The following is a 12,365-nucleotide window of genomic DNA, read 5'->3' on the forward strand; positions in this document are numbered from 1 at the left end:
GTGTGGCTAATGGCTCCAGCAAACCTGCTGGTGGCGCTCTGACCACCTTTGCTCGCTGGCAGGTGTCACATCCCCTGACATAATCCCGAACATCCTCCCGCACCCCTGGCCACCAGAAGTGTCTCATGACTAGGTGAGTGGTTTTGTCCCTTCCGAAATGACCCGCCGTTGGGTTGTCGTGCATCTGCTTGAGAACCTTACCTCTCAGCTGTTTGGTCGGGAGGTACAGGGCTCCCCTGTAAAAAAGCAAACCCCTCTTCTCCTCAAAGTCTTTGGCCTGCTCCCTCCCCCCTCTCAGGTCTCTGAAGATGCGGGTGGCAAATTCATCCGCTGCCGTCAGTGCTGTGAGTTCTGCCTCGCTCACCACTGCTGCACCGCATGACCATGCAGATGGGGGGAAAACGTGCCTGGGTGCTGGTGGCAACTCCTCCTCCATGTACTCTGGCTTGCGGGAGAGGGCATCCGCCCTGACGTTCTGCTCCCCCGGGATGTAGTGGATGGAGAAGTTGAAGTTCGAGAAGAACTCTGCCCACCGTATCTGCCGCTGGTTGAGCACCCTGGCCGTTCTCCAGAACTCCAGGTTCTTGTGGTCTGTGCACACCTGGATGGGGTGCTTGGCGCCCACCAGGAAGTGTCGCCAGTGCTGGAACGCCGCGTGGATCGCGAGAAGTTCCCTATCAAACACTGTGTAGTTGCGTTCAGGCTGGGTCAGCTTCCTGGAGAAGAAGGCACAGGGTCTCCACTCTCTGTTGGCGTCCAGTTGCAACAGAATCGCTCCCATAGCTTTATCAGAAGCATCTGTCTCCAGGCGTAGGGGCGCATCCTGCACCACGTGGAACAGGTGCTGGTCTGACGCGAACACCCTCTTGAGGCTTTCGAACGCTGCTTGTGCCTCTGGTGTCCACCTGAACTTCTGCTTGCCTCTCAGGCAGTCGGTGATGGGAGCCGTGACCCGAGAGAAGTTCTGGATGAACTTCCTGTAGAAGTTAGCGAAGCCTAGTAGTCGTTGGGCATCTTTGCGCGTCCTGGGGCTGTGCCAGTCCAGGATGGTCTGCACCTTGTCCTTGTCCATTGCCAGTCCCTTGTCTGACAGCTTGTAGCCCAAGAAGTCCACCTCCTTGGTGTGAAACTTGCACTTCTCCCGCTTCACATACAGGTGGTTGTCCTTCAGGCGCTGCAACACCTCCCTGACATCCTTCACATGCTGCACTGGGTCATTGGAATAGATAAGGATGTCATCCAGAAAGACCAGGCAGTTCTTGAAGAGGAGGGACCCCAGGACGTGGTGCATGAAGGCCTGGAAGCAGGCTGAGCCCCCTTGCAACCCGAAGGGCATCACCAGATATTCAAAAGAGCCCAGAGGCGTGAACATCGTGGTCTTCCATTCATCGCCTTCCCGGATCCTGATCAAGTTGTACGCCCCCCTCAGGTCTAGCTTGGTGAAAATCTTGCCCCTGCGTGCCGCTGTCAGGAGATCATCCACTCTGGGCATGGGGAAAGCCACTGGCTCTGTCACCGAATTCAGCCGTCTAAAATCCACCACCAGGCGGCGCTGTTGCGTGTCTTTCTTGTCCACCCAGAAGACCGGGCTGCCCCCTGCTGCCTTCCTTTCTCTGATGAACCCCCGCTTGAGGTTCTTGTCGATGAAAGCGCGCAGATCCTCCAGTTCCTGGTCTGACATGGCGTACAGCTTGGCTGGGGGTATAGTTGCCCCTGGCACCAGGTTGATCTGGCAGTCAAAAGGCCTGTGTGGGGGTAGGTGGTCGGACTCCGCTTCGCTGAAGACCTCCTGCAGGTCCCAGTACGGCTTGGGTATCGCCTCACCCCCTTTGACGTGCATGGTGGCCACCGTGGCTATCGGAGGCCCCTCCCCTGGTTGGTGCTGCATGCAATGTTCCAGACAAAAGTCCGACCCAAACGTGATGCATCTCTGGTGCCAACTTATGGAAGGGTCGTGGCGCGCCAGCCAGCTCATTCCCAAAACGATGGGGGGGTCTGAGATGGTCGTGACGTTGAAAGCCAGTGTCTCTGAGTGCCTTCCCACCGTCATTCTCATGGGGGGGGTTTGATGAGTGATGGCCCCTCCCAGCAACTCTCTGCCATCAATGGTGGCCACATGCAGGGGAAAATCCAGCTGCAGAAGTTGGATTTGGTGCTCTTCTGCAAAGTTTCTCGAGAAGAAGTTGGCAGATGCCCCACTGTCAATTAAGGCGAGGACTGACAGGGGGTAGCCATTTGGGAGCGTCAGCGTGACTTCTAGAACCACTCCTGCTCTGGGAGGGGTGGGCTGGCTCTGCTCCTCTCTGTGCGGGTGGGCGGGCTGGGGCTGTTCACTGCTGACTGTGCCTGGCTGCTGCCCCTTGTCTCCTGCAGCCAGGCTGTCTCGTTTCCCTGCTGTGGTGCTACGTCAGTGGGGGAAGGTACAACCGTTCCCGCCTTTCCTTGCCACTCCCTGCGATGAGGGCAGTCTCTGACGCGATGCCGGGGGGAGTTGCAGAGAAAGCAATTCCCTCCTCTTCCCTCCTTGCGTTTTGGCGCCGCCGGGGTTTGAAAAGCCCGCGCGCGCGCTCCCCCGATCTCCATCGGTTCCGGCTCTGGGCTTGGTCTGGGCGGGTCTGGGGGCGGTCCCTGGGGTGGGTTTTGGTGATGTGGTCTGTCCTGAGAGCGTGGGAACCAAGGTTTTGCTGCGCGCGTCGCTTGTTTGTCATACCATCTGGATTCCTGCCTCACCCCCACCGCTAGCGCCGCTTTGCTGAGCTGATCCATAGTCTGCGGTCTAGGACCTCTTGCCAGCTCATCCTTAACGTCTGCATGCAAACCTAGGTAGAAGGCTGATTTCACTGGCTCACTGTTCAGATCCCACCCCAGTTTGTGCACCAGCATGGTGAATTTCGCCCAGTAGTCTCTAACTGTCGATTTTCCTTGTGTTAGGTCATGAAGCTCCTGTTTAGTGGCCTCCATTTCACTGTCGCTAGCGTACATTAATTTTAAAGCTTCTAGAAATAAAGTTGCGTTCTTCATGCAAGGATTTTTTTGCGCGATGAGCGGTCTTACCCATTCCCGGGCGGCCCCCGTCAAATGCTCTATGATAAAGTAGACTCTGTGCGCGTCATCTGGGAATTCTGCTGCATGCAATTCCAGCGCATAATTTATCTCAGTCTCGAATCCGAGGTACTCCCTCGGGTCTCCGCTGAACTTGGTGACTAGGCTCTGTCCCCTTCTCACTTGGACTAGCTGCGGCTGGGGTGCCCCCCCACCTCTAGCGGCTTTCTCCTCTTCCAACTTTTTCTGCAGGTCTAATACCATCACCCTTAGCTGTTTCTCAGTCTCCTCTTTTGTCCTCACCTGGTCCACCAGCTTGTTCAGCTCCTCCTGCGCCCCTCGCGCTTCCTCCTGAGCGGCATGCAATTGCTGCTGTGCGTGCGCTGTGAGGGTCTGTAGCTCCTGCTTCGCTGCTTCAGCCTCCAGCCTCCAATGCTCAGCCTCTTGAGCGCTCATCGCTGCACTCCAAAGTAGCCAAAAAAGATTCGGGAGTTGCTGTCAGAGGGCTTGGTGTGGCTACTCTAGAGTAACGACTCCAGCATGGTCTTTTAAGGCTTTTATTAAGTGCTGACTATTTACAGTGTTCAGAGCAATGAAAATGCATCCTTAAGGTGAGGTGTCAGAACTCCCGAATGGCGATTGGCGCGTTTTCTTCCAGCACCACAACTTTGGCAGACCCAACCTCTTCCCCCTACGTTTGCGTCGCAATTCGGGAGTTGGGGGGATTGGCCTCCCCCCCGTGCGTCCAACTTCCTGTCCCACCTGAGGCATGGGCTCCACAACCCTGCCTGAGCCTCGGACACCACTTCCTGACTCTCCGCTGGAGGCAGAGCTCTCCTTACTCTCTCCAGCGCTTGGTGATGGGCTGGAACTTAAGATGGGAGGGACTTCCCTGTATCCCTTGTCCCTCACACATACGTAATAAAATGAGATAAATTTATTGTACAGTTGTTATTTAACTAGCCCAGAATCTGTCATCTTTTTATTATTCAGTGCAGGAGTTTTCTACAAGATGCTGGACGGAAGCAGCATATACGACTGCACATTTCTTAAAGGCAGACACCAAGAAAGGTCAGGAGCAATATGGACAAAAGTATGGATGCATCCCCGCTCTCTTTTCAACTATACAGTGTGATGAACACACATTTATCTAAGTTATGGAAGGGCATTTTATTATTGCAAAGCCTCTGGCCACTGAATGGTGCTTTTTATGACGCCAAAGCCTCACACATCACTAAAGTCCCACTCGAGCTTTGGAATGGATCGCAGTGAAAGTCCAGCACTTGCACAGATAGGTGGACAAGGACAGCAATTTTAAGTTGCGCCATGCCAGAGCAGGATCACATGTACACCCCTTCCCCTGAAAAGGACCCGCAGTAAAGACCTGCAATTAATATGCCTTAACGATAGTGTATAGGGTTTCATTGCTAAGCAACAATTCAAAATTGGCACCCTATAGCTATCCGCTAGTCCATGCTGGGTTCTAGCTTCTGACAGAGAGGCAAGAATACAAGAGAGGAGGCCATTTAAACCAGTGGTGCCCCAGCTAAGCACTACTCTATGAGAGAAATTTTGTGCTGCGTATCCTTTAGCATAAAAATGCCACCAGTATGTCAGTGGTGAGATGACTGGCAAAATAATTTCCCCTGGAGTTAACATGACGACGCCTCAATTTTTAACACGATACAGAAGAAGCTGAAGGAGAATGCTATATGATTGCACATATTTTGAGCACGTGGGAACCTGCAGCTCTCTGGATATTGTTGGACTCCAACTCCCAACAGCCTCAGCCAGCATGGCCAATGTTCAGGGATAATGTCCGTTGTATTCCAACAATATCTGCAGGGCTACAGGTTCCCCACCAATGAAGTAGTGCTGGATTTCCTCTGCTTTTATTCCTTCCTCAAAGCCAAACACAGGCAGGCCTGTACTCTTTTTGATGGACAAGGTATTGAGACAATAATTAGCTATTTGTTAGAATGGCTGTTCATGAGAATGAAAGACAATTGCCCTGAAAGGAATGTTAATTTCATTTCCCTATATACTACCATGCAAGCACACTCACGGTTAAGACATAAATGTCCAAGTTCTGCACATACTGCTTAAACCCCACTAAAGTCAATAGGATTTAAGCAGCCTAACTGTGCACAGGATTGCAGTCAAAATGATTAAAATGATCATAATCCAAGTGCCTGTACCAAAGTAAATCCTATAATCCTAGTAGTTCAAAAATACTTGGCCTCTTAATTATACTACAAACCAAGTTCCATTAATGTATTTTGCTTGATATGCCTCAGGAGTAAAAATGTTTTCAAACACACGTGGCAGAAATGAAAAAGGCAGTTTTAGTTTTTTAAGAAACAATAATAATGCAGAAAACCGTCTTCACATTTTTGTACCTGCTCGCTTATTGAAGGCAGAGATCCAAACTCCTTAATGTATTTGTCTGTCTCTTTGGCAAGTTGGTTTGTATACTGCTGCTTCTGCTGCCTAAAACAGAAAGTTATAGCTCAGTGACTGGATTACTCAACCAACGATTTTACTCCATTGCTGAGTATCTTTAGAAATAAATCTTCAGGAAAGGCACATATATTATTTAATATTTGCAAAATAACTGCTGGTTCCACTTCTGTAGAAACCAAGAATGAAGAATTGAGAAGTAGTGGACCAAACTTTGCATTAAGTATTTTTTTTTAAAAAAAATTACTTAAATGATAAAGATTGCATTTCTCTGACAGTTGGATAGATGGGCCATGAAAAGTAGATTCGGTATTTTAAAATGTAAATAGTCAATATGGGAAGGGGAAAGAGAGAAAACATTTTAAATTATGACAAACACCATGTTCAGGAGGAGGCTTACATATTCTTTTTTTGGAAAAGGATAAGAGAAAAAATCCCCCCCAGGGATTATGATCACAAGTTAATTCTATCGAAAAGAACACATTCTAATGTAGAACCATGATTTAAGTAGCAACATGATGTACTTGATTACTGTAAGCATTTCTTAATCAACAGCTCCTGCATCTATTGAAGAAAAAGGCCACCCAGAGAACAGGTTGCAGTAAACTCTTCCTGTTTTAAAAAAAAACACAAGGCACCCTGATCTACCAGTTAAATCTGGACAAAGCACTGACAATCAGGCTAAGTGGAAGTTAGTAGGCATTAGTCAGCATGGCCAGTGATATTAACTGCAAAACCAGCTCTTTAAGTGTCCATTCAGCTTGTGCTATATGCCCAACACCCCTCTTTCAGCAGATTCTATTATTATTTGCAGCAATTCTCTCACTAATGAGCAGGGGCACAAAAGATATTAACAACCAAGATCCACAGAAACCACCAATAAAACCCTGTAGGCACAGGACTGTATACATCTATATTCATGTGGCTTCAGGCTAATTTAAATAATACATTCGATAATCTACATAACCTTCTGGTGCATGAGTGACACTTATCAACATCACACTGTAGGAACAATGCATTCCTAATTTGTTTCTTTGTTTCTTTCCCTCCTTTGCAGTTATTTTGGAATACAGTGGTACCTCGGGTTACGAACTTAATTCGTTCTGGAGGTCCGTTCTTAACCCGAAACCGTTCTTAACCTGAGGTGCGCTTTCGTTAATGGGGCCTCCTGCTGCTGCTGCGCCACTGGTGCGCGATTTCTGTTCTCATCCTGGGGTAAAGTTCGCAACCCGGAGCAACTACTTCCGGGTTAGCGGAGTTTGTAACCCGAAGCGTTTGTAACCCGAGGTACCACTGTACATTCCTTCTTTGGATTTCATGCTATACCACACTATACTTCTGCATCACTTAACAAAGCCTAACTTGCTGAAACTCTTGTCAAAAGCCTAAGAGTCATTTCCAGAATGCCGGAAGTAGCAAACATGAAAGTGGTTTGAACTTTTAAAAGAACCTCAGGGGGCTTTGTTGGCTCTGTATATTCTTGCTTCCAACACCATCTGGGTGCTTAATAGTGCCAACAATGCAACTTGGAGGATTAACAAGTCAACATACAGATAAGATGTTGGTTTATCCCCACACTCCATTTCTGTTCTCAAATGTTTCAAAGACGCAGAGCACTTTGGTAAGACAGGAACACATATTGAGAGGCTATCTACAATGCAGTTAAATGAAGGTCATCCCATGAAGCGCTTACAGCTGTTGCCGCAATTCATGCGTGTCTTGTGGCGTTCCAAGTTGATTCAATACTCTTTGTATTTCTGCAGCTGTTTGCAAAAAGAGGAAGAGGGATTTTGTAAATGATACATTTCCACCACAATTTCATGCATCTCTAATTGACAATTCAGAAACATATACCAGTTGACAGAACTGTGGTAGGTCAAATTCAGCGAAGTTTTCAAAAGCAAAGATATAAATCCACATCCACAAAAAAGATCATGTTACAACTGAACCGCTGAAAGCAAAAGTGTTTCAAGTAATATTTTTAAACTTAAAACATTTCAAGAGCCCCAACGCACCTTTTGTCTGTCCTATCTAGTCCAACGTTCTCTTCCCACAACAAAATGCCTATGGGAACCCTAAAATCAGGCTACATGGGCAAGAGCACTCTCGGAGTGTGATTTCCAGCAACTGGTGTTCCGGGCCATATTGCCTTCAATACTGGAGGTAATATAGGTAAAGGTAAAGTACCCCAGGACGGTTAAGTCCAGTCAAAGGTGACTATGGGGTGTGGCGCTCACCTCACTTCAGGCCAAGGGACACCGTGACGGAAACCAGAGTGCATGGAAACACTGTTTATCTTCCCGCCACAGTGGAACCTATTTATCTACTTGCACTGGCATGCTTTTGGTCCATGGGGTCACGAAGAGTCGGACACGACTAAACGACTAAACAACAACTGGCATGCTTTTGAACTGTTAGGTTGGCAGGAGCTGGGACAGAGCAATGGGAACTCACCCCGTCGCGGGGATTCGAACCGCCAACCTTCCAATCGGCAAGCCCAAGAGGCTCAGTGGTTTAGACCACAGCACCACCCACATCCCATTGAAGTTAATACTTTGTCATCAGGACTACATGCATTGATAACATCCCACATGAATTTGTCTAATCCCTTTTAAAGTCATTCAAGTTGGTAATCATCGTCACATCTTGTAGGAGTGAATTACATAATTTAACTACGCCCCTTGATCATTTTGTTTGCCCTTTTCTGCAGCTTTTCCAACTCTACAATATCCTTTAGGTGTGGTGACCAAAACTATTTCAAGTGTAGCTAGATCATATGCATAAAAAGCAATATTATATTGGCTGCTTCATTTTCAATTCCCTTCCTACCGTGTTTCTCATATTTTAAGGCATCCCTACAAAATAAGGCATGGCACGATTTTCTGAAGCCTAAAACATATAAGGCATCCCCCAAAAATATGACATGCTGGACCCGGCATGAACCAGCAAAGGCAGCAGCCCGCTGGGCTGGGGTTTGCCTTCCTTGTGAGTCTGTTCTTTTACCTCTTGGCGTCGCTATCACTCACTCACGTCAGTCTCTCTTTCTCCTCCTCTCCTCCGCTTTGCGTCGGAGATCTAGGCTTCAGGGGCTTCTCCTCCAGCCGCGCTGCAGGCTATTGTTTCGCCCTGGTTCACCCCAGGGCTTTTAGGGGGTCGCTTAGCCTCGCGTTGCCCCTAGACCCCTTAGGCAGCAGCTTCGTGCACGGAGCTTTTCTCAGAGCTCCCGCAGAGCGCGTCCGATGCGAGCGCGAGGAAACCGGAAGTTGGCTCCCGCGCGCTTTGCCGAGCTCCAACGGAGCGGGAACCAGCGAAGGCAGCAGCCCGCTGCCGGCTTGGAGCTCGGCAAAGCGCGCGCTGCTGCCTTTGCCGGCTTGGAGCTCGAGCCGGCAAAGGCAGCAGCGCGCGCTTTGCCGAGCTCCAAGCCGGCGGCGGGCTGCTGCCTTTGCTGGTTCCCGCTCAGTCCTGCTCTGTCGGGGTTCAGCAAAGGCAGCAGCACACGCTTTGCTGAGCCCCGACTTAGCGGGAACCAGCAAAAGCACAGCCCGCCGCCGGCTTGGAGCTCGAGCCGGCAAAGGCAGCAGCGCGCGCTTTGCCGAGCTCCAAGCCGGCAGCGGGCTGCTGCCTTCGCTGGTTCCCGCTCCGTTGGAGCTCGGCAAAGCGCGCGGGAGCCGACTTCCGGTTTCCTCGCGCTCGCATCGGACGCGCTCTGCGGGAGCTCTGAGAAAAGCTCCGTGCACGAAGCTGCTGCCTAAGGGGTCTAGGGGCAACGCGAGGCTAAGCGACCCCCTAAAAGCCCTGGGGTGAACCAGGGCGAAACAATAGCCTGCAGCGCGGCTGGAGGAGAAGCCCCTGAAGCCTAGATCTCCGACGCAAAGTGGGAGGAGAGAGAGGAGGAGAAAGAGAGACTGACGTGAGTGAGTGATAGCGACGCCAAGAGGTAAAAGAACAGACTCACAAGGAAGGCAAACCCCAGCCCAGCGGGCTGCTGCCTTTGCTGGTTCCCGCTCAGTCGGGGCTCGGCAAAAAATAAGGCACCCCCGAAAATAAGCCATAGGCTTTTTTTCTTGAGTTAAAATTAATATAAGACATGTCTTAAAATATGAGAAACACGGTAATGATTTCCCCAAAAGGAATTTACCTTCTTCATGGAATGATTTGCCCAAAAGGAATTCAGTATCTTCACTGAACTATCCACCACAATCACAATCCCCTTCCTGATCCCTTTCTTGGTCAGTAACCACCAACTCAGACTCCATCAGCATACCGGTATATTTGAAGTTGAGATTATTACTATTTTGCCCCAATGCACATCTCTTTATACTTGCTTAGAATGAACTGCATTTGCCATTTTAATGCTGATTCCCCAATTTTCTTTCTTTCTTTGGAGATCTTTCTTTGGAGGACTTCAGTATCGCTTTTTAATTTTATTTTACCACCTTATATAAATTGGTGTCATCAGTAAACTTGGTTACCTCACTGTTCACCCCTAATTCCAGATCATTTACCAATGAATTAAAAGCCCTGGCAACCAATATAAATCCTTGGAGGCAGCCCACTTCTTACATTTGCTTATTCCTACTCTCTGCTGTCTGTTCTTTAGCTAGTTACTGATTCATAAGGTTACCTCTCCTCTTAGCCTGTGATTTCTAAGCTTATCAATATTCACTAGTGACTACCTGATCATCCCCATCTACTTGTTTGTGGAGGCAAACAGCTCCTAGAGGCTACTGAGACAGAAGTTGCCTCTGCAGATACTACGTTAATTCTTGTCCACCTATATGCTTGATAAAAATTATCTTTGAAAGAATGCTTCAAATCAATTCACTCAGAGGGGAAGATAAGCTAGTCAGCCTGTAATATCCTGGGTGCCCTTTGGATTCCCCCCCAAAAAAAATCCCAAGTCTTTCCCACCCTCTTCCTGAAACCCTGGAGACAACTGGTGTGACTTTGGACAAAGCAACCCCCTATGTTCCAAACATACAGGTGTCGGGGGGTGGCGCCCATGGCTTGTGAGCCACATGCTCACTCAGTATGTGGAGCCAAAGTTGAGAACAGTAGTATCCTACTACCCTGTAAAGGTAGGGTTGGCTGAGAGCAGCCCTCATTCAACCATACAGCATATGAACAGTTGAGCAGGATTTGAACCTAGGTTGCCCACGTCCCAGCCATTATTAGTACCGTGTTTCTCCGAAAATAAGACACCGTCTTATATTTATTTTCCCTCCAAAAAACACACTATGGCTTATTTTCAGGGGATGTCTTATTTTTTCCTCCTCCTCCTGCCGCGGCCGGCATTGCTGTTGGCGCCTATCACTATGTCTTATTTTGGGGGTATGGCTTATATTCCTTGAACGCTTAAAAATCCTGCTACGTCTTATTTTATGGCTACACCTTATTTTTGGAGAAACAGCAAATTGGAAGTTAGGCATTACTATAGGGAGCATACGCCCGAGGAAATCACACACTCAGTGGAACTCAGGCCATTATATCCATTCATAAAGTAGCTGACTTTCAGGCGCCATTTACTGTTCCACAAGGCACAAGTGCAAAGCCCTTTGAGATGTGCAGAATGAATTTTAGTTACAAAGAAATGTGGTTAGAATAGGGCAGGGGTAGGCAACCTAAGGCCCATGGGCTGGATGCGGCCCAATCACCTTCTTAATCCAGCCCGCGGAGGGTCCGGTAATCAGCATGTTTTTGCATGAGTAGAATGTGCCCTTTTATTTAAAATGCATCTCTGGGTTATTTGTGGGGCCTGCCTGGTGTTTTTACATGAGTAGAATGTGTCCTTTTATTTAAAATGCATCTCTGGGTTATTTGTGGGGCATAGGAATTTGTTCTCCCCCCCCCAAAAAAAATATAGTCCGGCCCACCACATAGTCTGAGGGACGGTAGACTGGCCCACGGCTAAAAAAGGCTGCTGACCCTGGAATAGGGATATAGCTCACTTGCACAGACATAAGCATCCTAATTCACTAACAGGAAAGTGTTTGTCGTTGTGGATCTATATTGTAGGCGCTAAAGGCTTATGGGGAACCCCTTGCATTTAGCGCACAGGATGCAGAGTGAGTGCCCTGCACGCCACATAGAGCAGATGATCCTATCAACTCTTGCCTATGTAACCCCTTGCACATCTATGCTAGAGGCTCGCTACCATCTTAACACAAAACACCAAGTTCATAGACTGAAACGGAATACCAAGTCATTTTCATAATCAAAGACTAAGTTAATCCACAAGGAAGAGGTTCCATCTGATCAGCCTGGATGGCTCAGTTGGCTAGAGTATGGTGCTGATAACGCCACGGTTGCAGGTTCAATCACCGTATGGGGCAGCTGTGTATTCCTGCATTGCAGGGGGTCGGACTAGAGGATCCTCAAGGTCCTTTCCAACTCTACAATTCTACGATATTCTCATAGCTACAATACTCCCTTTATTCATGTCCTGAACTGATCAAACAACAACAACCTAACTTAAAAATTAGTTAGGGCAGACCAAGTTAATTAAGACTTTAGACAACTGAAGCTTAATTGGAAAGATCGTTTTAAAGCCACTGAGCTGTGATGTTCTTACATCTTGTCTTTTTCTTTATGCTTTTATTTTAGCACCTAGGATTCTTGCAATGTTTAGCTTAGAAAAGTTACCCAATACTGCCCTCTGCAGGATGCACTGTGCAACAAGTTGTTCAAGTTTTTCAGCGGTGCTCTAAGAGCAGGCCTTTTGCATTTTCCTTTCTCTTGACCTCGTTTCATTAAAAATAAATATATATGTTAGCACAAACAAGTTCTGGACCTTCTCTTTCTCCTCAACTACATGTCAGCAGCTTGCAAAAGTGGAGCTGTGCCTTCTAGTTTCAATTTGAAGT

General features: G+C 48.3%; 1 protein-coding gene across 1 annotated transcript in view; it reads right to left on the minus strand.

Annotated features, from left to right (window-relative positions):
- The window catches only part of STX7 (syntaxin 7), a 38,962-nt gene that overhangs the window by 11,735 nt on the left and 14,862 nt on the right, over positions 1-12,365 (minus strand). The window contains exons 3-4 of the mRNA XM_035108973.2: positions 7,196-7,265; positions 5,442-5,532 (exon numbers count right to left, since the gene is read on the minus strand). Coding sequence (XP_034964864.2) covers positions 5,442-5,532; positions 7,196-7,265 — 161 coding nt within the window. The remainder of the gene's footprint in view (positions 1-5,441; positions 5,533-7,195; positions 7,266-12,365) is intronic.

This window comes from Zootoca vivipara, chromosome 3, assembly GCF_963506605.1.
Source record: "Zootoca vivipara chromosome 3, rZooViv1.1, whole genome shotgun sequence".
Taxonomy (NCBI): Eukaryota; Metazoa; Chordata; class Lepidosauria; order Squamata; family Lacertidae; genus Zootoca; species Zootoca vivipara.